The 27,630-nt window shown below is 41.3% G+C and overlaps 1 protein-coding gene and 1 long non-coding RNA gene across 2 annotated transcripts in view; one reads left to right on the forward strand and one right to left on the reverse strand.

The window, feature by feature from the left end:
• The window catches only part of LOC123289800 (uncharacterized), an 84,205-nt gene extending 64,966 nt beyond the window's left edge, over nt 1-19,239 (reverse strand). Inside the window, exon 1 of the long non-coding RNA XR_006533991.2 lies at nt 18,631-19,239. This is a non-coding gene — a long non-coding RNA (uncharacterized lncRNA). The remainder of the gene's footprint in view (nt 1-18,630) is intronic.
• Nucleotides 19,240-19,726: 487 nt separating this feature from the next.
• ELL2 (elongation factor for RNA polymerase II 2) overlaps nt 19,727-27,630 on the forward strand; it is a 73,576-nt gene continuing 65,672 nt past the window's right edge. Inside the window, exon 1 of the mRNA XM_070517744.1 lies at nt 19,727-19,878. Coding sequence (XP_070373845.1) covers nt 19,732-19,878 — 147 coding nt within the window. The 5' untranslated portion in view covers nt 19,727-19,731. The remainder of the gene's footprint in view (nt 19,879-27,630) is intronic.

Consider the following 27,630-nt stretch of genomic DNA (forward strand, 5'->3'; position numbering starts at 1 on the left):
TGTATTTTCAAAGTATAGTCCCTAGACTGCTGGCATCACAGTTGCTGGAGGATCTTATTAAAATGTGTATGTCCCAGCATTTAACACCTTTGCAGATGGGTCTGATCAATTAGTTAGGACACAATCTAAACTGCTATAACCAAGAGACTCCAAATTATAGTGGCACCAACAAGATAAAAGTTTACTTCCTTCTTATTCAACAGTCCACTACCATGCAGGTAGGCCAATGTGGAAAAGGTAGCTCTGCCCCATAAAGTTGTCCAGGGAATCAAATTAAAGCTGTCTTGTTGCTCTGCCAATCCTCAGGGTATGGCCTTGCTTACAGAGTAGAAGCTGGTCCCCCACAACGTCAATGGGCTATCACATTCTCAGTAAAGAGAAAGGGAAAGCAAGGAAGTAGAAGACAAGCAAATTGTCAGGAAGTGCAGAAGTTGTACACATTCCATTGGCAGAAAACATGGCCGCAGCTATTTACAAGGCAGCCTGGAAACATGTGATTTCTGGCTCTATTGGCCATGCGCCCTCCTAAAAACTGGCAAGAGGCAGGGTTCAATTACTAAAAGGAAGAAGATAGGGATGGGGGATAATTAGTAGTCTCTGCAGCATATGGGAATCTTGTTAGGCGCTCCAACTCCTTTATCCTCAAGGTGTGACCAGCCACTGGGCTGGAGAGAAGCTCTTTTATATTTGGTTTAATGTCACTTCTCCCAAGTACCCCTGGAACTCTGTGGGCTAGCTACACTTATGGGGAAAACCAGGAATCAATAAAAAAAAAATAACAGTTAACATCAATAAAGTGTTAATTATATGCCAAGCACCTTACATGATTTCATTGACTCCTCACAACAAGTTTATGAGGTCAGTACAGTTACTAACCCCTTGATTATAGATAAGGAAACTACGACTTAGGGAAGTTCCCTATCCAAGCTGTATATTTAGTCTGGGACTTGAACCCAGAGCCTGTGAGCTTAACCTTAGTCTGTACAGTGAAGGATTACAGTTAAAAGAATCTCTATCCTTAAAAATCTATACATGCTTAATATAAAAGTTGTTGAGATCAATAGTTTGGACATAAAGAAGCAAAATATGGAGCAATTGTTAGTAGAAGGCACCAAGGAGGGCCCAGTCCTAATATTAATGATACTATTAATTGCCACTGAGCATTTACAATCTGCAAGGCACTGTTCTATGTGCTTTACCTGTGCAACAACCCTACGAGTTACGTCCTATAACCATCTTCCGTTTACAGATAAGGAAACGGGGATAGAGATGTTAAGTCACTTGGCCAAAGTCACACAGCTGATAAGAGTAATGTGCTTAACCACTAGGTGATACCACCAAAATACAAAGATAGGCAGGCATAGTCCCAAGAGAGGTTGATAATTATGAGTCATATTTACCAAAGTTCTGATATACATTGCCTTTTTACAGGGCATTTCTTAGATAACAAGTCTTATGTGTGAAGTTTGGAGGCTGTCTGATGCACAGATAAAGCAATTAGCAAGCCCTCTGAACATTATGATGACAAACATCTTACTTCATCATTATCAATTAATATTTATCAATTTCCCTACTGAGTCCTGGAGATCTACTAGGTGTATCTGGTTCTTATTTTCATCATGGCTCTGTTAAGTAAAATGATTCCCCCAAATTTCCATTTGACTTTGGCGCACCCCAGGATGAGCAGATGGCACTTGGACAAGGGCTACTATATTTCCCTCCAGGAATCAGGGTTATTTTTGCCCCCAAGCTTATTCTCACCTCATTGCTTTAGTGCACTTCAAACTGCCAAGCTCATGGTTTGCTGCATTCTAGAGACAATTCTCACTGTGAGGAAAGAGTAGGTATTGTTATTAAATGAATTATTCAGAATTCCCAATGCATCGTGTACATCCTTAGGGGACATGAATTAAAGGGGTAGCATGAGGAAGTTCCTCTGTAGTGAGAGAATAGTTCCATATCTTGATTGTGGTGGTAGTTACACAAATCTATACACGGGATGAAATTACATACAACTATACACACACACACATATATGCAAGTAAAAAATGCTGAAAATGGAATCGGGTCTGTAGTCTAGGTAACAGTGTTGTATCAATATCAATTTCCTGGTTTTGATATTATATTACAGTCATATTAGTTAGTGAATTGTATTACATATAAAATGTCACCATTGCAAGTTGGGTGAAGGGTACATGAAAGTCTATGTACTATTTTTGCAATTTTTTGTGATCTATAATTACTTCGAAATAAAATGTTTTTAAGGGGTGTGGGGGTAGGGGAGGTGTGGAAGGGTGGTTCCCACACCAGCTTTGGCATCAGCTGGGAACTTGTTAGAAATACAGAATCTCAGGCCCCACTCCAGACCTACTAAATTAGAATTCTGCATTTTAACAAGAATCTTAGATGATTCATATGCACATTAAAGTTTAGAAGTATTGCTGTACAAGAAATAAAAATGATATTCAAGTATTTATTGTCCTTTCAAAAAAATTCCTTCATTTCAGTGTCAGAAAGGTTATTCCAGAGGCCCAGGGCCTGCTTCATTGGTATGCAGCTGGTTCAGTCACACAGGGTACTGGCTAGAAAGACTTTCCTCCTCCATGAGGTTTAATACTCTGTCTTCAAATTCTTAATAATTTTATCTATGCCTTTGTGTTTTATAAGTGAAGTCCTATGAGATCACAGAGCATGCATCAGGAGCTGGAGCCTCAGTTTACCCACCTGCCCACTTCCCTGCCTCGCTGGTAGGGGTTCTCAGCTGCCCTGGAACTTTGGGACCCCTCACCGTCCTCCTCCTGGTCCTCACTCAGCTACTGCTGCTGACCTCCAGCCCCAACAGCGCTATGGACACAGACAGAAGGGTTGTGTTGCTCCTTGAGACATCCCAGGACAAGGCATAGTGGCAGCCATTCCTGTCCCAGAATGGCAGCGCCATGCGGTGTTCACAGGCAACTGATGGGTGGAAAAGAGCCTCCTACCCACCTCCAATCCAGGTACCAAGCATGTTCCAGCACGGAGGTTGCACTACCCTCGGAGGTACCCCATCCACTGTGGGTTCCCACAGGCAGTAGGCCCAGGGAAAGGGGAGAGGCCTGGCATGACTTCTCTGCCTCCTGCCAAGACACGAGTCTATCCAGTGGCTGGTAGAAGTAGGAACCCAGCAGCCGGTGGGTGGTATGTGTGCTTAGTCACAGGATGCAGTGATGTGAGAATCTGCATTTGCTGGGCAAGCATCCCCATGCCTGAAGATGGGAAACATTAAAGAGCAAATAAAAATGCCATTTCAGATTGAGAGCATGGACATTAATAAAAGAAACCTTAACTAAAGCAGAGTTGGGAAAAGCTGTAGGGGGAGCTCTCGTGCCCTATCATACCTTATCAATTACACCAAACAGGAAGAGCTGGTAGGCTTGCATCTTCCACAGGAAGTAAAACTACTTTACTACTGAAGGAAGATTTCTCTCCCCACCCAATGAGAAATACCTCGGTTCAGCCAACGAGAAGCTGTTGCTGCCCTGAACTGTTGTTCCCCGCAATGGACTTTCCTTTAGAAAAGCCTCTCCCTACTCCCCTTTTTGCTCTATAAAAGCAAGCTCCCCTTCTTTGTTTTCTGGATTTGTCTATGGTTCACCATAGCTGGCACATCCCAAATTACAATTCTTTGGGCAATAAACTCATTCTGAGGACAAAATAACAGGCAAATTTTATTTTTAAGTTGACAAGAGAAAGACTGTAGAAGAAAGGAAAACAGTTTTATATTTTAACTTCTTTGCTTTTTGAACAAGGCTCTCCACATTTTCATTTTATACTTGGCCTGGCAAATTACATAGTCAGTGCTGCAGAGGCCTTTGGGAATCAAAAGATAGACTTCCAGGACCTGTATGGCAAGTTCATGGGCCTAATGGTGAACTCCAACGGGTACCAAAGGCAGCCTTCATTACAAGATGGCTACAGGAATCCTTCAGCAACATAAGGTTTGCTTGTCCCTCTGAAGGGAGACTTTCCACCATGGAAAATATAAGCCAGCACCAAGAATTGTAAGCACAGATCTCCCAATTCTTTGTGTCTATACCTACTGGTACCCAGGTGTGCTTCCATATTTTCTACATTTTTTAAAAAAAGAAGATATAATCAGCAGTAACTCTTCTCTCACTTTTAAAAATTAAAATTCCTAAGTGGCAGAATATAGTGGAAAAAACTGGGATTTTGGAATAAGTCTGGGAAGAGAGAAAAGATTTAAGGTTTTAGGGACTATATTTATATTCCAATATGTTTAGTTCTTCCTTAATTCATTCATAAAATAAGTACTCATTGAGCCACTCCCTAAAAGATCACTAGTGAACTTCAACCAATTCTCTCTGAAGCATTTTTGAGATCCTGTACTTTTTCCATAAATAATTTTAAATCTCTGCATTTTTCAGCTCTTCCTCATAAATAGTCATGTGCTGCATAACGACATTTCAGTCAGCGATGGACTGCATATACGACAGCAGTCCCATAAAATTAGTACCAAATAGCCTAGGTGTATAGTAGGCTATACCCTCTAGGTTTCTGTAAGTATATTCTGTGATGTTCGCACAACGAAATTGCCCAGTGACTCATTTCTCAGAACATATCCCCATCGATAAGCGACATGTGACTGTAATTTATTGATGAATAAAAAAGTGATATTCAGAAATAACACACATTATTTATTCTTCATTGTCTTGGCTGCCCTGGGTATTGTCAATCTTTCTTTTACTTACATCCTTTATCTTGAATTTATAATATTATTATTTAGCATCTCTCATGTATAACTGAGAAGAAAACAAAAGCTTAAAAGTTATTTTGTCTTGCAACGTGCTCTTAGTGACTTCAATAAGATAAATGCAAAATTTTTTCTGTAGTATGACCCCAATGTTAATCTCATTAATGTATGTAATTGTGGCTGGGAGGAGCTGGTATATAAAGTTTTTAGTAATCATTGTTTTAGAGTATGGAATTACAGGTGATTTTTAGTTTTCTTCTTTCTATTTCTCTGTATTTCCCCAGTTTGCCTGCAGTGAATATTACAGGAGACATTCGAAGCATTACCAGATAGGGCCCTAATGCCTCTTGATACTCATTATTCTTTAATGAGAACTACTTGGATTTTTTTCAGAAATGTACTTTGATCTTTTGGATACTGCCACCAGTTCACTGACAGGAATGATGAAACTAAGTGTGAATTTCCCACATTTTAAGGGGTGTTAATTCATTCAATAGCCCAATTAAGTCACCACCTGATAATCCAATTCGTTACAACATACCAGACACCAAACACCCAATTAATTTAACTTCTGTTCTACATGAGCATACATATACTGACTTTTTTAACTGAATCATGAAGGCTTTTTTTAAACCAGTGATTTCCAGACAGTGAGTTGAAGCAGCCTAAAACTCCTTATTATTTTTAATTGAAAAATTGCTTGACTTAGAATCATGGGGAAGCTATCATAATAAAGTATATCCAGTAAGTACATACTAAATAATTGTAACTGTTAATCTGTCCTTCTTTCAACAGCTTTCAAATAACTTCTGTCTTCCCATAGTACTTTCTGGACAGAACTTAAACTATAAAATGAAAGGACAGGAAGCATAAGCACGAAAGCCCATACCACTGCTAATTAGGGTAGACTTTGAGAATCATCTAGTTCAGTGGTTCTCAATCCTCACTCCACATTAGAGTCACCTAGGGAGCTTCTTACATACACAGATGCGTGAGCCCCACCCTAGATTAATTTAATCAGAATCTTGGGGTGGCGCTTGGGCATGGTATCTATTTTATGTACTAGTCATCATTCTGAGTGCTTTTACATGTGTTAAATCATTTAATAAGACACCTTCTGACATAGGTACTATCATCATCTCTATTTTACTTGTAAGGAATTGAGGCTTATCGAGGTAAATTGAACTAAGTGGCAGGTCCAGGATCACACCAGGCTGTAACATAGCCCGTATTTTGCTAAACAATCTCACAATCCTTCAAACCATCTTCTTAGAGCCTTGAGTGCTGCCATACAATTCTTGACACTGCAGAATTCTATTGGACAAGATATAACCAGAAATGAGTAAATGCAGAAAATGCAGACTGATTTTAGGAAGAACTAAAGGCAGCAGTGCAAATAGGGGAGATGACAGGAATCTTGCACAGACATCCTGAAACGGTTAAAATTAAGACAACACAGTCTGGCTGGTGGTGCTCAGGATCATGCTATCATTTACAGAAAAGAAAACTGAGGCACAGAAAGGTTAAGTAACTTGTCCAGAGTCACAAAACTAGTGGGTGACAGGGCAAGGATCTGAATTGAGGAGATGTGGCAGCCAAACCCATGCAACTGGAAAATAGGGAATGACAAAAGACACCTACCAACTTAATGATCAAATTCACAAATATTTAGGCCAACCACACAAAATGAAGCCTTCTTGCTCAAGAAGGTGCATTTGATTATTAATGTAATCTCATGGTGATTAAAAATGTATATGAGTAAGATAGAAACCTCTCCCGTAAGAAGCTGTCAATTAAGTGGGAGAGTTAAAGTAGAAGCAAAATGAGATTCAAAAATTAGGTAAGAGATGGGATTCGATGTTCCAACTCTGGAAATTTCTATGAATCTCTTGGCCTTGTCAAAGTTTTCCCTTGAAAAGTTTCATCAGGTACATAGAAGAACAAAAGCATATGTCTTCCAAGGGGAAGAAATAACCTCTGGCTTGGGTATTCTAATTCTGCAAGCTGCAGAACTTTGAACACCAGGTCAGCAAATTTCCTTCCCTTTGTTATGTACAGGGAGAACCAATTTATATCATATCGTATTCATTTGTGCAGTTGCTTTGAGTCCAGAAACTAGAAATGTTCCATCTTACCTAAGCATCAACAAAGAGAGGGAAAAACCCTGTCCAAAATATATTTAAGCTGTTGATGTGGGAAGATAGAAACAATTCAGTGCTAAGACTACAGAATACCTGATGGAGAACCTAGATTTTGATTGCTTGTGTTTGATAGGCTTTTCAAATTACTTTTAAAAGTAGGTCATAAGTGCCTGCCTGAATTAGAGAACTCTCTAGGGACTCTTGCTGTGTTTTAAGAAATCTACTTTGGAGCACATGTGCCTTGTCCCCAGAAAGGAAAGTGTCCTTGAAGATCACAGGCAACAATTTCTATCTTGTCTCCAACAGGACCAGAATGGGGTGGAGCCACAGGATTTGACACCCCCTGGCTTTTGAGAAGGGACCAATTACTATATTCACAGCTAACCTAATGGGATCCTGAGTAACATCATTAACAGCACAGCAGGCAATAAATGATTATAAAGAACCTCATGAAATTCCCTAGGTATTTATGCCTGGTCTACCTCCCTTATCTAATACCATCTGTGGATGCGCAGATGACCTGGAAATGGAAATTGTGTAACTAATAACTTCTAATTGAAAGAAATCTAACTTAAGTCTCCGCATACTGCTCACTGCATGTTATATCTTAGTTCACACCTGGGGGATCTTAACTAGTTACTGCTAACCTCTTTGGAACTCCGAAGCTCAATCATCGTTAGGTTTCATAACACCTACTTGTACTAAGTGAAATAGTATTTTAAAAATTCAGTTGAGGGACAATAGTTTTTGTTAGGAGGATTTTGCAACTTCTTGAGAGATGACTCAGAGTGCTAAACGGAGTGAGGTTGTTGTTAAAAATGCAGATTCTTAGCCACTCCTCAGATCTGCTAAATCCAAACCTTTGAGGGCTGGAGCCCAGGGACCTAAATTTTAACAAGTTCCCCAGGGGATTCTTATGTACTTTAAAGTCTGAGAACTTCTGCCCTAAGGTATCACCAATCCAAAGCTAAAAATCACTTGTTACTACCAAATGTTATAAAATGTTGAACTTCTAACACAGCTTTAGTTGGCTATAGGAAACCAGCACTTCTTAGTATTAGAAAAATTCCAGCCACAGTTTGACTTTCTCATATTTAGAGGCATGATTCAGCATGTAGCAAAGACTATACAGCATCTCTATAGAAATCTGGCCCATCCTGTACAAGGCTGCTGGCAACAGGCTCCTCTCTCCCCCATGCACACGGCTGGTTCCAGGATCGGTATGTCCTGAACTTAATCACTATCTTTCTCCTTCATCGTCATGCTCTCTCATCTTCTCTAAAGTAAGGACGATGTTAATTTGGGGTAACTAATAAAAATCAGTATGCTTTTCTCTTACCAGCGTTTTATAATTTATTTTTCTTATATTGTTCTTTTCAAGGTATTTACTGACTGGCACAAAAACTTGTCCATATGATTGCAAACTTCTTCAACCTCCTAACAAATATTCTGCTTTAAATAATATTCGTAAGTCTATCTGAGCTAACAAAATGACCGGAAAAAAAATGGCGATGAAATTGGCTTCAGCAGTCCCAGAGAAAGGCCATGTCCTCAAGGGATGTGACACTATCTCCACAGGCACTGGAAACTTCTTTCACCAAATCCAAAACATACAGGTCATATCTTGAGCAGAGAATTTTTTGCCTTTTGGCGAATATCAGAAGCCTGAAAGCTTGTAAAACTATTAAAGAATTGGTAACACAACCTTTTTTACAGAAATTTCCATGCTTGTTTGTTTTTTTCAGGAAGAAATAACAGCCAATACAAACACTTGATGAAAACAACATTTATCTATCTAACTGAGCTCACACAGAAACTGGAAATCAGAATGTACCTGTTAAAGAATAAAAAGTTCTATTGCTGAGGCACTAGAAATCAAACGTCTTTCAGAAATAAAATTCTCCCAATCAGACACCATTCAGCCTGGCTCTATTAGCCTCACTTCTCAAAAGGCAGAAATCTTAAATGGGATGAATTATAACAGCTGCTTTTCACCAACCACCACTCCACCAGACAGGAAGCTGGTTGTCAATGGGTGGTAGGGTGTCACCACAACCCAAGCAGCTCGGGCTGGGTGGTGGGGGGGCCTGTAAGAGGAGGGGAAGACCATCAAGGGAACTTCAGCAGATAGTGGCTTAGTATTCTTTTGCAAATTTTTGCATTTTGACTGTGATGCAGAGAAAGCTCTACTTAAATGCTACAGTCCACAGGGGTCTTTTTCTATCCAGGGAAGACACATAAGAAGTATGGCTATAGCCCATGTTTATAATCAATATATAAACTGAATGAAGATGGAAGACATTAAAATTGTTGAGAAATAATTCATTTTGCTTGGATAAGAAGATTGAAAAGGAAATTGACTAGAGTCCTACAGAAAACTTGTTTCTTTCTAGCAGAGATGTTTAAATTTAATTTTACTATAAAGCTACAATAATCATGTCAATGTGTGGTATTGGCAAAAGGATAGACACATGGGTCAATAAAGAATAGAGAGTCCAGAAATAGATCCACATAAATATTATGGTCAATTGATTTTTGACGTAGGTGCAAAGGCAAGTCAATGGAGAAAAGACTGTCTTTTTAACAAATGGTGCAAATCTATAAGCAAAAAAATGAACCTAGTCACATACCTCACACTTTATATGGAGATTAACTCAAAATAAACAACAGACTTAAATGTAAATATAAAACTATAAAAGATTTGGCGAAAACATACAGGAAAAGTTTTGTGACTTTGAGCTAAGCAGAGAGTCCTTAGACATAACACCAAAAGCACTGTCCACAAAAAATGGATAAATTGGACTTCATCAAAATTAAAAACTTTTTTTGCTCTATAAAATGACACAGTTTGCTCTGCAAAAGACACATTAAGAGAATTACAAAACAAGCTACAGACTGGGGGAAAATATTTACAAATCACATATCTGACAAAAAATTTGTATCCAGATTATATAAAGAATTTTCAAACCTCAACAATATCAAAACAAACAACCCAATTTTAAAAATGAACAAAAGATCTGAAAAGACACTTAAAAAACGAAGATACAAGGATGGCAAACAAGCACATGAAAAGATACTCTATATCACTGGTCATTAGGGAAATTCAAATTAAAAGCACAATGAGAAAATGAACTCTCAAATGAAAAATGGTACAGCCACTTTGTAAAGAGTTTGGCAGTTAATTATAAAATTAAATATACACTTACTATATGCAGTTAATCCTACTCTTAGGTATTTGCCCAATAGAGATGAAGACTTATGTTCACATAAAAACCATGTGTGAATGTTTATAGCAGCTTTATTCAGAGTCACCAAAAATTGGATATAATGCAAATGTCCTTTAACTGGTGACTAAAGAAACTGTGGAGCATCCACACAATGAAATACTATTCAACAATAAAAAGGAACAAACTACAGATACATGCAACAACATGGATGAATCTCAAATGCATCATGCTAAGTGGAAGAAACCAGCCTGAAAAGGTTACATGCTGTATAATTCCATTTATATGGCATTCTGGAAAAGCAGAACTATAGGGATGGAGAACAGATCAGTGGTTGCTAGGGGTTAAGAGTCGGAGGCAGACAGTCTGACTACAAAGGAACAGCACAAGGGAGTTTCTGGGGGTCGATAAAACTGTTCTGTGTGTCAAATGTATAAAACAAAAAGAGTAAATTTTACTGTATGCAAACTAAAAATAAATTTTAAATAGTTTATTCTGAGCTAATACTTAATTTTACAGTACACTTTCTGGAATAATTGTCATTGCAAACCAAAAAATGCTTTTGAATTCTCTATATTTAAAGTAAATTTCCAACGCCATAGTTCCGTTTTGGAAAATATTCAAAAATAACATTCAATCAATCTATTCAAACCTATATGCTTAGAACGAGTATGTAAAAAACAGGTTAATTTTAAAACCACAAGATAGAAACATTTTTCCGTAAAGATTCAGGAAACTAAAATTGAAGCAAAGACACTGACCAAACCAAAATCTACATAGGACAGAGCTATTCCTCCATGCAAAATACAAGATTTGTCAACATTGGACAAAGCTAAATCATGCTGCTTGGCTTTCTATACTATTGAAGTTTAATACAATCTGCTGACTCCAGGACCATTTTTTCACCAGGGGTCAGAGTCACAATAGATCATTAACATTCTGAACTGTTGTTTTCAATGACTATAAATATCCCTGTTAGAGGATAATACTCTTTTCTTTTAATTGAGACATAATTGACATATAACATTGTGTAAGTTTAAGGTGTACAACATTTTGATTTGATACATTTATACAGCAATATGAGACTAATACTTTTTTGCAGGTAAATCAAATCATACTTTATACTTTTTATATTTTTTATGTTGGCTCAGTTGAAAAATATTGAAGAGAAATATCACAATTCAAATAACTAGAGTATTTAAATCGCCTCAAATCGTTTTACACGTAAGAGAAGTGATTTATTCAAGTCAAGGATTAGAGGGACCGAATCAGAAACAGACAAGCAGTTCTCCTTATTCTCAGTTAATGGCCCTGCTTCCAAAATCAAATTACAGATTACCAAACACATATCTGTTGATTAGTCATTGTTAAAATTAATTTGCTATAACAATTTGAAGGCAGCATTACTGCTCTGAGTAACAATAACAGCCCTTGGAGACAAATGTATTCTTTTCCTTTTCCAGTTGTTAATATTCCCTATCATTGAACTGAACTTTCGATGCATTTAGGATAGACAATATTCAATGTACACCCAGCAAACTTTACTCAGTAAGTATGTGACTACTACCAGTAGCAATGATCTCTTACTCTTAAATGCTTTTTGCACATAACCAGTTATTGAAGAACAGCTCCACACCGTTCATTATTTCCACTGATAGTACCCTCTTTCGAACTTCTAAATGATACAGAGCCTCCTCTGATCATTGGTCTCCCTGCTTTCTCTCTTCTCAATAATCTCTTGTTCCTCGCACAATTCAGAATAAGGTGTCTTCAGGCACCCCATTACTGCCTACAATACCTACTTTCTGTCATAACACACCCAATGGATGAGGTATGCAAGTCAACACCTCTCCGTGGGTGTGCACTGAATAAGTGCAATGCCTAAGGAGCAGCGTTAATTCCACTCCCCTCTTCTCCCACTCCAAAACACACAACTGAATGCAAGTGACTGAGCATGATGTCACTTTTGGGAAAATCTTGGAAATATATACAGGGACACACAAACACAGATACCCCCTGTGAGTAGTGTGGCCCACCATAGCCGTGATTCTAAATGGGAAGGAGGTGTACAGCCTTTACGGAGGGCATGGATTGGGAACACCTCCCAGTTCTTTCTCTTCTCTTCCTCTTTCCTCATAACCTCCCTCAGAAAACCTGTCCAGTTCCACAACTACTATTATCTCAATGGGATGGACTCTGAGGCCCAAGACTCACATTTCCAAAAGACTGCCAAACATTTTCATTCATATATTCTACCACTACCTCTAACCTAAACCAGCTCCTACTCCTGATTTCCTTATTTCTTTTCATATCAATACTATCTTCTAATAAACCAAACTTGAAGCTAGTAGTTATTTTCGGTTCCTCATGCTCACTCACCTCTCGTACCCAAATAAAGCTGCCAAAATTAGTCAAGTCTACCTTCACAGAGCCTTTCACATCCTCCTCCTCTTCTTCATTCCCATTATGAAGACCCTCGCACAGGCCTTATTACGTTTTGCCTCCTAATTCAGCTTCCTTTTTCCAGTATCCCTCCATGCCAATCCATTGCTCATACTGCTATCACCTGGACAGTCCTAACATATGGGTGAGATTATGCTACTTTCTGGTCAGAAGACTCCAAAAGTTCCCCACTGTTCACAGATAAAACTCCATAGTCCTTAACCAATACTGAAAGCTCTCTTCACAATCTGTCTCCAACCCATCTTTCTGGCCCCATCTGTCATAACCACCTTCACGTGCCCCCTATGCCAGGTAAGCCAGATCATTATCTTTCCCTCAAAACACCTCACGATAACAAACCACTGCTTATAAGATTCCTACACTTAGAATGTTTCAAGACTCCCATTATCACAGCTACAAACCTTTGATATTCCAATGCTAACTCTTCTACGAAGTTTTCCCCAATGCTCTGAGCTGAATATGTTCTAGCAATCCAGAACTCCTAAATCAATGAATTAGCGCCTGTATGGCATTTCTCATCTAATATCTCTTATCCTCATATCTTACATCCCTTATTAGGCTATACTGCCATGTTTCTAATTGTGTAAATATTTTAACCTATAAGGGTCATGTTGGCTTTTAAATTTCCAAAATCCAAAGCAACAGCAAAAGCTCCCAAATAGTACACCATAACACATCAAAAGCTCAAAGAAGATAAATACGATGCTTGAATAAAAGGCTGATTGAAAACAAAATGGGATCAGGAAGACTGCAATTCTAATTCTCTGAGTAGAAACAGAAAAGTCTTCTGTGTTCACATGTGTGATGTATTTATTCTCTACTTTTTGCCATAATATGTTCTGGAAACCACATTATAAAGTAAGTGCTATTTTCCCATGGGAACAAGTGATACCACTGGAGATTGTGCTTTTGACCAATGATTCATTATCAAATAAATCATAGATATGAACAAGACACAATAATAGCAAAGATGTAAACTGTAAATCCTTATAATTTAAAATTATAACACGAACATTTTCAAATGGGCACCTATGCACTGTGCTTGTTATACCAAGAGTTCTAACATATCACAAATTATCTATGCCACACATAAAAAGAGAATTAGCTTTCATAAATCTCACTAAAGTCAATACGCTAGCTATAATAAACCAAAGCTGAATAGATCATTTTATTTGCCTTCTTACTATTTAATAGGATATTTGCTGTTTGCATAGAGGGAGTGATTCAAATGACTTAAGCCTTGCTTTCAATACCAACAACAAAACCAACTCCCAAGCTGCCCAAAAAGGTAGAATCAACCAGTTCCTCTTTATTAATTTTACTGAGACAACTTGACATATTCAGTATAATTCCTCAAACTTTAGAGTCACGTTCACAGACAGAAGTGTTAGATTTGGAAAAGGAAATCTTAGGTTCTGACCAGGCTCTGTCACTTACTGACTGGGTGAAACACAGCCTCTCTAAGCCTCAGTTACCTCAAAGGTAAAATGAATATAAAACAACGGCTACCTCACAGGGTAGAGAGAAAATTCAAAAAGACAATGTAACAATTGCTTTTAAACTGCAAAGCCCCATCAAGAGTAAGCTATTATTATTATTTATTTATTTTTGCTGAGGAAGAGTCTCCCTGAGCTAACATCTGTTGCCACACCCAGGAACTGAACCCAGGCCACCAAAGTGGAGTGTGCTGAACTTAACCACTAGGCCACCAGGGCCCACCTAAGAATAAGCTATTATTAATTATCAATATTGTTCTTGATGTTGACGGTATTTTGCCCACTATTAGCATGTTTGAAACTGAAAAGTTGAACAGGCATTTTGCCCCCTCTAGTCTTCCTACCTTCTCAGTTTATTCAGAAATACACATGCTCCTTTTCAATACAAAACAGCACAGAAACAGTAAGAGTTGTGAGGTCACTCTTTACTACCTTCTCATTCTCAGTGCTTATCTGACAGCTTTCAGGCACTTTGCACTATGCTGAAAAACCATAGAAACAATTATCATGTGAGAGAAAGAGACACTTTGGCCACTATATCATGCAATTCCATGGATAGAACATTTTTCTCAATCAGTACAGAAGGGAGTTTTCTTGGTGTGCAGGAGAATTGAACCTGAGTCTTTTTGCTTACAAAGGACACACAACTTCCTAGAGACAAATTTTCAACTGGAGAAACACAAGGAACAGAGAAGGAAAGAAGGCCAGAAAAATGCTAGTGAAGATTGAGTATCTGAGTCTTAGGAAGCTAGAGTTGTGTTTTCCATATATCTGAATGAATGAGAGAGAGTCCTGCTCACCTAGCCTTCTACTCAGCCCCACCAAAAATTAAGAAAGGATTGGAACTGGAGAAAAGGATATCAGGGAGGTGGGGAGCACTTTCCTTACTCCCAGATCACAATTTTTAAAAGAATCAGACTGTCCTAGGAGGAGGAAAGAACTTTGGAGACTAAGAAAACACAGAGGTGAAAGTCTAGAGCTGGGCTAACTTTCCACAAGATTGGGAAGGGGCAGAGGCTGCCAATCCCAGGACAGGCACAGCCCAAGTCCACTGTCCTTTCAGCTCCCCAGAAAAGTGCACATCTGGAGAGGAAGGTTGGACTTGATACCCCAATGCTGCCAGTCTCAGCAAAGTTCCCAGAGGAGCTATACCTCTCAGGAAATGAGGTAGACCATCATCATAAATGTTTTGGTGCCAAGTAGTAGCTAGGAAGAGTTTCAGCCTCTCTTCTCACAATTCCCATCAGTGCCACTCCCAAACCCATTGCCAAATAAATATACAATCTAAATAAAATTAGTATGTTTTCTACATGAACCCAGTTTCAATTCAGATCACCTAGGTTCCTTCCACCCAGACTGCACCCAATCCCAAACCCTTCCTAAAGGGAAATTCTTGAGCTTCTATTGGATACCAGCAGTGATGGAAACAGACCAGAGAGCCCTCCCCATACATTCTGGGACCTTTCCCAGACCTGTGGATTTATTGTACTACCGCACAGTGAGATGGGGAACTCAGAGCCTGATTTGTCAATAATGATGACAAAAAATAACGCAATGTGACATTTCTTACACTTAAATGGAATAAAAAATAATCACACATGATACAATAATTGTTCAGCTTAAAATCCGTGTTTAGGCAACAAATACTTATGTCCTTCCTGTAAGTATTTCACTTTTATTCTCTAAAAATATTTAGTGACGTTCTCTCAAAATCACCAAGCTCCTACTTCAGTTGTCTCTGAGGAAAGGAGGAGATTTTTGCACAGGACTGGGCAAAGTCTTGAAAGGAGACCTGTGTAATGATGCGGGGTCAAACACCATAGGGGCAGGAGGCTTTAAGGAGAGGGAATTCCAAGAGGAAAGAATTCCCCTTGGAAATTCTTCTTCCAGAGAGTTTCTCTGCTATAACTCTGTAAGTTTCTGTGTTCTCTTCATAACAGAAGACGTTGTCTTGTATTAAGACATTAGTAGGAACTTTTTTACAGGTGGCTTTAAGAAATAAATCACAAAACTAGTAAGACAGGTATAAGATAATGGCTTTCTGCACTGGAAATCACTAAAACAGAGGTTGAAAACTAGAAAGCTGTGGGTTAACTCAGGCCCAAAGACTTATTTAATGTCCACAAAATGTTTACTGAAAATCTTAGTTAGGTGCCAACCAATCAAAGTCAGAAAGCCTATGTAAAAATCTGCGATTTCCAGTTTTTCTTGAAAAATTAGAAGACTGGACAACACTGGGCCCCAGCATGTTCACCTGGCAACAGTCAGCTGGACCAGGAAACCACTGAGCCCTTTAAATACCCCAAGTTCACCACAGTCCAGCACCTTCAGTCCATGTGGCATTGTATTTGGCCTGCTTCACTCATTTTGAGTACCCAATGGTCCCTGAAGTCATCTGAATTGGTGAGCTCAGCTCCAAAGGAGAAGTGAGAAATGGTCATTAAATATATGGCAAGCAGGATTGAGGGGTGGCCCGGCATTTGAAGGCCAGTGAAGGCCTTGACGTTCACACGTCCTCTGCCTGCACTGTACACAAGGCATCAGAAATAGAGCGGGCTCTGCATCAGGTTACTTCCTTTTCACATTTTCCTTGCACTGAACTGTCATATAAAACAGATTTCTTCTCAGTTATTAAATCCAAACAATAGCTACTCAGTGTATATAGTGTCTAGATAGACACTTAAAAGAGCTGATTCAGACCCTATCTCTCCTGGTTGTAATAGGCTAGGCAGGTTGCTTTTAAATTAACGGTGTTTCAGTTTCCTCATTCATAAAATGAATGGGTTCAGCTAGAATGATCACTGAGATAATTTTTAGTTGGCCTCTCCCCATCTATACCACCCCCACTTATCTAGAATCTACTCAGCCCTCAAGAGATATTCAAGTTCCACCACCTCCACAAAACCTCTCTAGACTTCTCCTTTCTCTGAATTTTTGAGCTTATCACTACCACCCCCCAAATTAGCATTTAATTCTCTAATTGCTCTGCTTTGAGTGTTGGTTCATTGGCCATATTTAAACAGAAAATTCCTTTAAATAAGAGATTATACCGTTTAATTTTTAAATCCCCCACAACACTTTACACTTAATTCGCATTCAATAATTACTTGTTAATTATTTAAACCGAATAATGATACAGAAAATATCTATAAAATGGCAAACTTCCCAAAGAGCAGCTTTCATCAGCCTCTTCAAAATGAATTACACTTATCAGCATCACAACTTGCTCATCTGATTCAGGCAGGCATAATGTGTACTATGCAATGAAGAGACCCACTATTAGATTACCATATTATTTTGTACATGGTCACTGCTTCCTTCCATAGCCAAAAAGCTCAAAAGGGGAAAGACACAAACAATAACTCACTACAATAATATATTATCCACTGAAAGATTATTTTACCCATGAAAATAGGGCATGAGAAAAATTTTCCTACCACAATTAAAAAAAGAAAATCAATTACTAGTAAAGGGCCGGAGGTCAGACATTTGAAAACTACAGTGAAAACCACCCTTGCTACTCCCCCACCCCTTGGATGTCATCAGAAGTTCTGAGTAACAAGAGGCCAAATTAAGATGCCATGTGGGCGGGGATTTACCCACCTTCACCGGAAAAGCAGTGGGATACAGGTTTTACTTGTTTTGGTCAAACTTCCCCACACACACACCTCCCGAATAATTAAGCCTTTAGATACGTGGTCAGTTCTTCCCCATCAAAGCAAAGCAAACACAAGAAAAGAATAATTCAAGTACAAAATTATTTTTTTAATTTTTTTGTGATTGCCTTAGTTTCTCTAGTCAATGACTTTAAGATAATTAACACTCGAAACTAAATTAACAAGTGTTAATCATGTTTTAACAGCTAGCCAATTCTAGTGGATTGAAATTAAGTCAATTTTAAAAACGCTCTCCTGCGATGGAACAACACTTAATACGGGTGTTTTCACTTCGCCCATACTCTATGGAAGGAGAATTAGTTCTGTAACTCACATTACACCCATAAAAGGCTTGAGGGTCTGAATCAAGAGGTAGTGTACCTCTAGGCTGGGGAAGGGATTTATGCAAGCGCAGGGACGATGAATCATGAAAAACTCCCACCTGGACCTTTCTGGAAAATCATAGCCCCATCCAATGAAAAAGGATGCGGAATACTGACTAAATGCCTATAATTTTTTCCGGGGAATCCCTGTAAAACACCACAAGGTTTTCCAACCTGAGGGGAACAGCAAGGGTCTCAAACTTCAAAAAACAGAAAAAAGTAATATTTTTAAACAGCCTTTCAGCAGCTCCAAGCCTTTCAATGGTTTGTTTTTATCTGACGTTTCTCATCGCCCAGTTAATTCCTCCTCTCTGACGCGAAGCCCATCTGTCAATCTATGCACACACAGCCTGAAGAGGGCTTTTGATTAGGCGCCCTCCTCTAGCCACGCCTACACACGGAGCATCGCGAGGAACGGAAAGCATGCCCGGCCTCCGCACACCGGCATCTCCGCCGCTCAGTAGCTTAAACCCTTGCTAGGTTTTTCCCACATCCCTGTGAAATAAAATGGACAGACCTCAAACAGAGCCGGAGAACGAGAGTGGCGATGTCTCTTTTAATTTAGGTCAAGGCCAGTTCTACTCTTCTACGGTCCTTTGAAAGGAGATACCACGCCAACCAAGAGTGCCTCTCCACGTCCTATACAAAGGCACAACCCTGCCCCTCTGGCGAACCCCCGTGGAACGGAATATGTTCCTCTGGGATCACAAGCGGGCATGGCGTGGGCAAGACCTTGAAGTTCAATTCTCTATAATACTACGCCCACCAAAGGCGTTTCAGCCTTAGGCTTGGTGTGGAACTTAAGATGCTCCACACAATCCAGTACAACTCCGAAAGCCCAGGGTCGACTCTCTAATGTCAAGTTTAAGGCGAAAGGACGAAGAAAAAGGTCCTCCTCCATTCCATCTGCTCCACAACAGCGCTAAACTGAGTTTTGAGGAGAAGCTCTCCAGTGACTCCACCTACTGCGTCTTCCCTCACACGCACACACTCAGCTCCACAAGCTTCTGCAGCCGTCGGGGGATGAAGTCCTTACTTGGCCACACATGTGAGGCGGGGGTCCTCCTCTCTGAGGACCACCAGCGTAGGAAGAGGCTCTCCCCTACTCTCCCGACTCTCCACTACTACCCCCCACAGCGCCGGGGCTCAGACTCCAGGTAGTCAGAACAGGCAACCTGGACACCCAATTAGCAGGGGATCCCCCAGGCAAGCCTGGCCAATCGCAGCCAGCGATCCAAGACGACCAGACGTGACGTCAGATGCGATTAAGTTGGCGCGTCACCTCGACGTCAGCCTCTCACCTCTCGGACGTCCCGTCCCGGGAGCAAAACTCCAGCGACTTTGGGCCCCGCCTCCGTGAGAGTGAAAGGCGGCCAATGAGGGCGGTGCTGGGAGGGAACGGGGCCAATGAGAAGAGCCCGGGGCGGGGCGCGGGGCCGGAGGGTGGGGCGGGTGGCGGCGGTGGCAGCCCGAGGTCTGGCTGCGCGCAGTATATGACAGTACGTCAGCAGCGGGATGGCCGTAGCTGTGGCGGCGGCTGCAGAAGCCCGAGCAGCCGCGGCCGCAGTGGAGGCTAGAGCCGGAGCGGCGTCGGCGGCGGCACCCCGGGGAGTTTAAGATGGCGGCAGGGGGGGCGGCGGGCCTGCGGGAGGAGCAGCGCTATGGGCTGTCGTGCGGACGGCTGGGGCAGGACAACATCACCGTACTGCATGTGAAGCTCACCGAGACGGCTATCCGAGCGCTCGAGACCTACCAGAGCCACAAGGTGAGGGGGCCGACCAGCCGGGCTCGGGGAGGAAGAGGGTTCCCCTCGCCGCCCGGCCGCGCCTCCCTGGGTCCCGGGCACCCGGCAGGGGGCCGGTGGAGCCGTGGCTCGCTGCCGCTGCCGTCAGCGCCCGCGGCTCCGAGCTGGGCAGGGCCGGGCAGGGTCGCTGACGCCGCGGTCCCGAGCCGGCCGGGCGCCCGGACGTTGGGAGGCGGGCGGGCGGGCGGCCCCTGGCGGTGGGGCCGAGGCAGCCGCAGCCCTGGCTCGGCTGCGCTGCCGCTGCGGGGCTTTCCGACGGCGCCCGCGGGTTTCCTGGCTTTTTCTGTGCCAGTGAGGGAGAGGCACACGGGCGACAAGTGAGATGACCACGCTCTCCACGGCGGGGGCGGGGGGCGCGCGCGGCGACAGGGTAACGCACCCGGGAGGACCTGCGGATACAAGCCTTCTGTGTTGGGGGGGGTAATATATAGTCACCGTGGACCCGTAAAGACAGGGACACCAGCGCTCCGCGTCTGGAAGTGGGGCACACCTTATACTCGCAGGGACTTGGGGACACAGGCACTCCGCATATGGGGCAGGCACACCGTGTACTCGCAAAAGCTGGGACACAGGCGCTCCGTGTACGAGGGGGGAAGAGGACACACCTTGCAATCCCAGGGACTCTGGGACACAGGCGCTTCGTGTTCCCAGAGACGCAGCAGCACCGCGTACCGAGGAGCCACACACACCCAGCGCTCACCGGCAACAAGACATTGGTTACGGAGGAGAGAGATTCACAGAGGCTCCTCGTACCCGAAAGACGCGCCGCGTCTCGGGCGAACTTACGGATAGGGAGACATAGGGAGACGTGGAGTAAGGGGGAGAACACACTGCGTCCCGGCCAGAGACTCCCGTTGCTTGCCCCGCACCGCCTTCCGGCGAGAGACCTAGGGGGACACAGCTCGAGTGCAGCGAAGGGTCGTACGGACTCACATGCACCACAATTGGAGTACAAACGCAGGAACGCATTTTCACGTTGAAAAAAGGAGAGAGAGGCGCACAGAGGAGACGCCGCAACCCGGGTGCATGAGGAAGCCGTTTATGGACATGCAGTGCGGTGTGTGGATGAGGAAGACAGGAGTGGACACATTGCAGAAGGAGAGGGATATATACCATATGAGGACGGGTAACATTTACGCTGAAAGGAGAGAGGGTCGGAGGGAGATAGAACCCATGGGGCATCCTGACAAATCGCCCAGTCCATACCGAGGAAACATGCTCCAATTAACTGATCTCATAAAACAGACACAGAGGGCCAGAGGGATACCCAGATACAGACTCACATAGTTATTCAGATAAAAGTGGAGAAAAGAATTAACATCTGTTGAGCTCCCACTAGTGCCAGGCACTTTAAATGCATAAAAGGAAGAGACAGAGTTGGAGGCAGAGCCACAGGAGAGGTGTGAACCCTGGTTCACTAAGGGCGTGTGAACCTGGGGCAAGGGAGACATGCCCCAAGGGAGACTCAGTTCAGAGAAACCCCCTGCATATGTGTGCACACAGGAGGAGGCACAGCTTGGGAAGTACATGAACTCACATGATAATGTACATGTAAACAGCAGGCTCTCATGGAGGTGAGCATGCTCACAGGGGGCCACTCACAGAATTGAGTGGACACATGGATGTACACTCCAGGACACATATGTTACCCACCAGAGAAGCATATGGTAAGAAACACTCAGATTTGGGAGGAGAGGGAGGACTGCATACACAGGGAGAAAGACACCTTCCTGCATACCATGAAATCCCAGGGAAAAAGAGTCTCATGTATGCTGGGAGGTCAGTGTACACCCAGCAATAGGAATGGAAGGAGATATAAGAAATAGAAAAGTGTGTGTATCAGTAAATACTCCCAGACAGGTGCACCTGCGGGGAAGAGAGCAGCGCCAGCATGGAGTGGGAGGCCCATATGGGGGAAGCCAGATAGGCAGGCAGAGGGCACTGGAGAGGAACTCAGCGCTGCAAGATGGAGAGATAAGCCTGCCTGTTCCAAGGGGAGGTTGTGGGAAGGAATGACAGTGGGAAGAAGGTAGGTCAGGGAATGTAAAGAGGAAAAAACACAGAGGCCAGAGAGGAAGAAGCCAGCAGAGGAGGCCAACTTTCTGGGAAACAGACCCAGGGAGCAGAGAAAGGCTGACACACAGAGGATGGGAAGAGGCATCTCTGGGGACAGTAGGTCAGCCAGCCACCTTGGGGGAACAACAGGCAAACCGTAGTTGATTATAGCCAGATTGACAGACGCTGTACACTTGGCAGGGAAGAGGTGGGTGAGGAGGCCCACACAAGGAAGGGATAGTACCCAGGGAGAGTTAGGTGACAGAGAGGCTCCCTGGGCTCACTGATCTGCATGACGGCTGGGGCCCAGGAAGGGAGTGCTGTTTGTTTTCCTACCTTCATCTCTGCCACCTACACTTTAGTGTTTACATGCTTGGGATTAAGGTTGGACTGCTTTGACTCCAAAAGCTCCCACATTTATATACCCATGTCTTCCAGGAGACAGGAAATCAAAAATTCTTTCTCTCCTAACTCACCTCTTAGTTCTTGATTTTTTATTTTATTTTATTTTATTTCATAGTCGAAGGTACCGAACTCAATGCCTTTCTTTGCTCCTAACTACTTCTGTTACCTATTAATATCATTACTATCTTTTTCCATCTCTGTGCATGCCAATTAATGGGTCTGGTCAGTATATACAGAGACAGAGAAGGGAAAGGAAAGACGACTTTTCCAAGTCCCTCCACCTTTCTGAGTGTGGAGCCAGGTAAACTGAGTTAATCCTAGGATTCCTTTTCTATTGAAAAGCTGGTAGTAGAAGCAGTGCCGTACAGGGAGAGGAGGAAGAAATAAGCTGACACTGCCTTGTTTCTGACTCAACCATCTCCTGCCCCCAGGCATCACTGTCACTTCAGCCACGGAAACACTTTTTAAAGGGGCTTGGAAAAGCAGGAATTGGGGTAAAACTGTTACTCCAAGATGGGTGAAAAGTGGGAAGAGACTGAAGAAAAAGAAATGAGGGATCCTTAGGGTGATCGTACACACTGTTGGTACTTACTACAGGATCCTCTCGCATGTTCAGTTAAGCCTCCCACGAATGAATGTGTCCTCAGTGCCCCTCCTCCTGGCTCAGGCCGGACCAGGGCTCCCCCATCAGCACAGTAACAGCTGCCAGCAGTAGGCATCTGGCTGAGCTTTTATCCTCTAGTAGAAGGATACTTGTTTGGTCTTTTACACCTTCCACTCTTATCAGAAGTAGGGCTTGTGGCTTTAAATTGTAGCTGCTCTTTGGAAATATGTTGGCATGTGTTGACTAATTGGGAAGAAGTTTCTGATGATCACGCCTATTCTCTCTGGAAAGAAAATGCCTTTAATTTCTCACATAAAACTGCCTTGCCATTCCTGTGCTTGGATAGGAAGGTGCTTGATGCTTAACAAGTGGCCTCCGAGTGGCTTTGGCCTGTGCAAGGTTATGACTGTTATTCCTCATCTCCTAATGACTTTCTAAGCCAGAAGTTTCAACAGGTTAATTCTCCAAATTAAGCATCAGAGAGCTATTATCCAGGTTATTTTGTCTGTTGTATTTACTCATCTAAATTAATCCACTTGACGTAAGGCTTTAGGGAGGTAAATTTAGGAATTTTAGGAAAGTTTGGTTTAGGCAGAATGCAGTTCTTTAGATATAATTGAGCAAGTATACAAAATTATTAGGGTTCATGGAAACAGAATCTTTAATTGGAAACAGTTCCTCACTGTTTCAGATGACAGGCAATTCAAGTTTTCTATTTTTAGAGAAGAAATGAAGAATGCTAACTTGGGAACCTTTCTAAACAGGGACTGGGATGGGGAAGAGAGACATTGTGAGTCTAGGAATGGGAGCTGTGGTTGGAGTAAATATCTCCTAAAAGTTGTTTTCTGCTCAATTTCAAATGGATTAGTATAAAAAAGTGTTAACTGGAAAGTTATTTTCATAGTTTGCAGAATAAATTTAGACATACTAATTCAGATATCTAGGACATATTGCAAAGCTACTTTTTTTTTTACTGTAGATAAATTATTTTGAATGAAGGGACAAGTTACTAAATAAATAAAATCACAAATTACAACTTTATAGTCATTCTAAATTGATGTCTTTTATTAGGTGGTCTGTATAAACTGTACATATTTTAAAGGAGCATATGTTACTGTAATTATGTATTTCTCCCAAATGTATGCTAAAACTATATTTAAAATTAAAACCCAAAATTGTAAAATATATTTTACCTAATTTCTTCAGTAATGTAGCTGGCTTTATTTTGATATCTGAGTAACTCATTTGTAGTAGTCGGCCCTTGCTGTCAGTGACTCCGTGGATCAAAAGGCCTACGACGGTTGTGTCTGTACTGAACATGTACAGACCTTTTTTTCTTGTCATTATTCCCTAAACAATACTGTATAACAACGATTTACATATCATTTACATTGTATTAGATATTATAAGTAATCTAGAGATGATTTAAATATGCAAATATGATGCCATTTTATATAAGGGACTTGAGCATCCTAGGATTTTGGTATCCTGGGGGGTCCTGGAACCAATCCCCCATGGATACCAAGGGACAACTTTAACAAAAATCGTATCAAAATATTGTTTTCAGATTCTGTCATTGCTGAGCCTGTCAATTTATTTTTTTTAAATGTTTACTCAAAGTTTCAAAGGTGGTGGCTCGAATAATATTATCAAGTTTATCCAACACTTATATAAAAAGTCTTGCATATATGCCTTTGAGGTCAGGGGTCATTCATTCTCTATGCCTGAAGACCGGAAAGCAGATTCCTTTAAGAAGGATTCTCGTAACACATTCTCTTGTCAACTCTAATTATTGGCTTTAAGTAAATTTTCCTGCCTTGATTACTGTCTTCTAGGAAAATGATAGTGTTTTGAAAATTTGTAAAAATATGCTTACACTTAATTTTACATGAAGAATTCAGTCTCTCTCAGTATTATCAGAGACTATTATTTCCAGTCAAAGCATAAAGTCTTATTTAAACCTCCAAAGTTACTGTCCTTCATGATAGCTCCTTTTATAGTGTTCCTTGATCTTTTAAAATCACTGATCCCACAGGTCATGGGGTAGGTGATTTCCTCTCCTTTGCCTGTCTGTCTACCAGGTGAACTTTTCAACATTTGATTCTTTGTGGTTTAAAGCACAGAAAAGTCTCAAACTTTACTTTATTTCTTGTCTCTTCTTTCTCTGCCTGCCTTCAAAGAATTTTGAGTGTGTGTGTGTGTCCAGTAATCTGCCTTATAAATACAGACCCTTTTCTCCTTAAAGTACCACTCAAGTGTCCAGACCTGCCAGCACAGAGCTGCCACTGCTAGCAAACATGTTTAAGTAATACAATGAGGTTTGCATTAGCAGATTCCTTTTGTTGTACTTTTTAAATGTAGCCAGGTTTAATATAAATAAGTTAATGTTACTAACTTTTAACTTAGACCAATCTTCAGGCTGAACTTGATCTTAAATGCTTTTTATCAAGTCAAGTTTGTGCCCCATGTTGCAGTAAGTGTTTGAAGTTTATTCAAATGATCAGATGCTCAGTGCAAAGAAGGGTGCTCCTCCTAGTGAAAAGAAGTAGCCAGATTGCCTAAAAAGATAGACAGGGAACCTTGGCACCAGAATTGGGAGGAGAAAGAAAGAACATATGTGAAGGATTGGAACATGTTCAAGAAAAGAATTTAAAAGGAAAGGGGCGTAGAATTCTTGGAATGATTTACAGGAAAGCTTACTGAGGACAATCACCAGATCCAGCTGCTCCATTTGCACTTGTAAAAAACGATGGAAGCTGTGCTCATACTGCTTATTATGTAATTTGTGATAAAGCCAGCAGAGGGAGGAAAATGAGAATTTCAGCTGAACCATTTCTGGGTCATTTGTAGCACTTTGCAGTGACCACAGAGAAGCTTAGGAGCCTGGCACCAGAGTCCAGCCCACTTATTTGCCAGTTTGGGCCAAATGTATTTGGTGTGTTTGAGAAGATGTCATCTAAATTGTGCTTTGGATATTTCTGTATTTAAGATGAGCTAAGTTTTGGAATAAAGACAACAGCATGTATATAGCCCCAGGTTTGCCTCTCCTGTATACCTCAGCTCCATACAGCGTTTCCCATGACTTACTAAATATCTAGAAAAGCAAGTCTGGAGTAGAATACAGTAAATTAATGGCCGTGTCTCCATAGCCAAATTGAAGCCGAAAAACATGGCATAACTCACGTGAGATTTCAGGAAGAGTTGCTCTTTCTTTTCTTTCCCTCCCTCCCTTTCTCTCTTCCAGTTTATTTATCTATCTATGATTTCTGTTGTGGCATTATGGCTCTTGAGAACCCTGTTAAACCTTTAGAAAAAACTGGTTTAAGGGCCTAATACTTTGCCAGCAAAGGCCAAACCTAGCATTTCCCAATTTAAGATAGGATATAAGAAGAGAGAATCTTATTAATTAGGCTATATATTCTCCTTAAAGATTCCTAAATCAACTTAGCACCTTGAATTGAACTCAACAGACAAGAACATTTGGCTACTAGTTTCCTAGTAACTAGATTGGTAGTAAAATGGCATAAGTTTCTTGTCTTATTGGGGATCCTATACATTATTGTTCTAAAAAACCTAAAGATCCTTCGGTCTTAAAGGATTTTGGCAAGATTTTAGTAGGCAGAGACTGGATGGGGGACCACATCTCTAACAGAAGGAATGGCACAAGCAAGGAAAAGACAGCAGTGGAAAAGCTAGGGCAGGCTCTGAGAGTTGAAAGGAAGACCTTGTTCCACTTAACCTGGAGTGCAGGAGAAAAGTATAGTTGGATTTAAGAGAAGGAAGGCAGATTGGAGCAGGTTGGATTTTATTCTGTCAACACTAAGGAGAAACTGAGTAGAAATCTAAGGTGATTTGAGCTATGCTTTAGGATTATTCTGGCCTTGGTGTACATGATGAACATAAGGTGAATCTGGAAGGAAGTAGACAAGTTGGGAAGAAGTATGTGGTCCAGGCCAGAGATGATTGAGGTCTAAATCAGGGTGCTTGTGGGAGACATTAGAGGTGAATAGAATCTATAAAATTTAGCAACAGGTTTTAAACGATTGAATCGAGATTTCTAGCCATCAGCACTAGGAGAGGTACCCTTAGTAGAAAAAGGGAAATCAGAAGTAGTTGGGAGAGTGGAGTGGGGAGATAATGTTGAGTACTATTTTAGTGAATATTCACTCAGTCTTTTGTATGGTGACCAAGAAACTTAGGTTTGATTAGATGTTTTATATTTGAGGAGTATATTTGGGGGTCTGAGGCTAGACTGGAACAATGCTATATTGTTTACATGTCCTATATGAACTGTTTTCTGTTTGGATGGAAATGTGGGGGATTGGTGATGTTTTGGGGGAAATCGAAATTATTAGGTGGAGGAATTTTGGTTTTGAGCATGGATTTTATTTTGTTTGTATTTTTGTGGACTTCCTTTATTCAATAACTTTCTATATAAATTGGACTTAAGACCATCATAGAGCTGAGATAATATGAAAATCAAATTTGATTTTAACAAGAAGATCAGACCTTCTGTGGTTTCTGTCTCTAATGATTATTGAAATGTTAAGCAATTCTATAATGTGCCTGGATTAACATTTCAAGCATCATTTTTAAGTGGTTCCTAAAGGCCTCGAAAAGGTCAATGTTTTCACTTCTTCCAGATTACC

This window comes from Equus asinus, chromosome 9 (genome assembly GCF_041296235.1).
Source record: "Equus asinus isolate D_3611 breed Donkey chromosome 9, EquAss-T2T_v2, whole genome shotgun sequence".
In the NCBI taxonomy this organism is placed as follows: domain Eukaryota; kingdom Metazoa; phylum Chordata; class Mammalia; order Perissodactyla; family Equidae; genus Equus; species Equus asinus.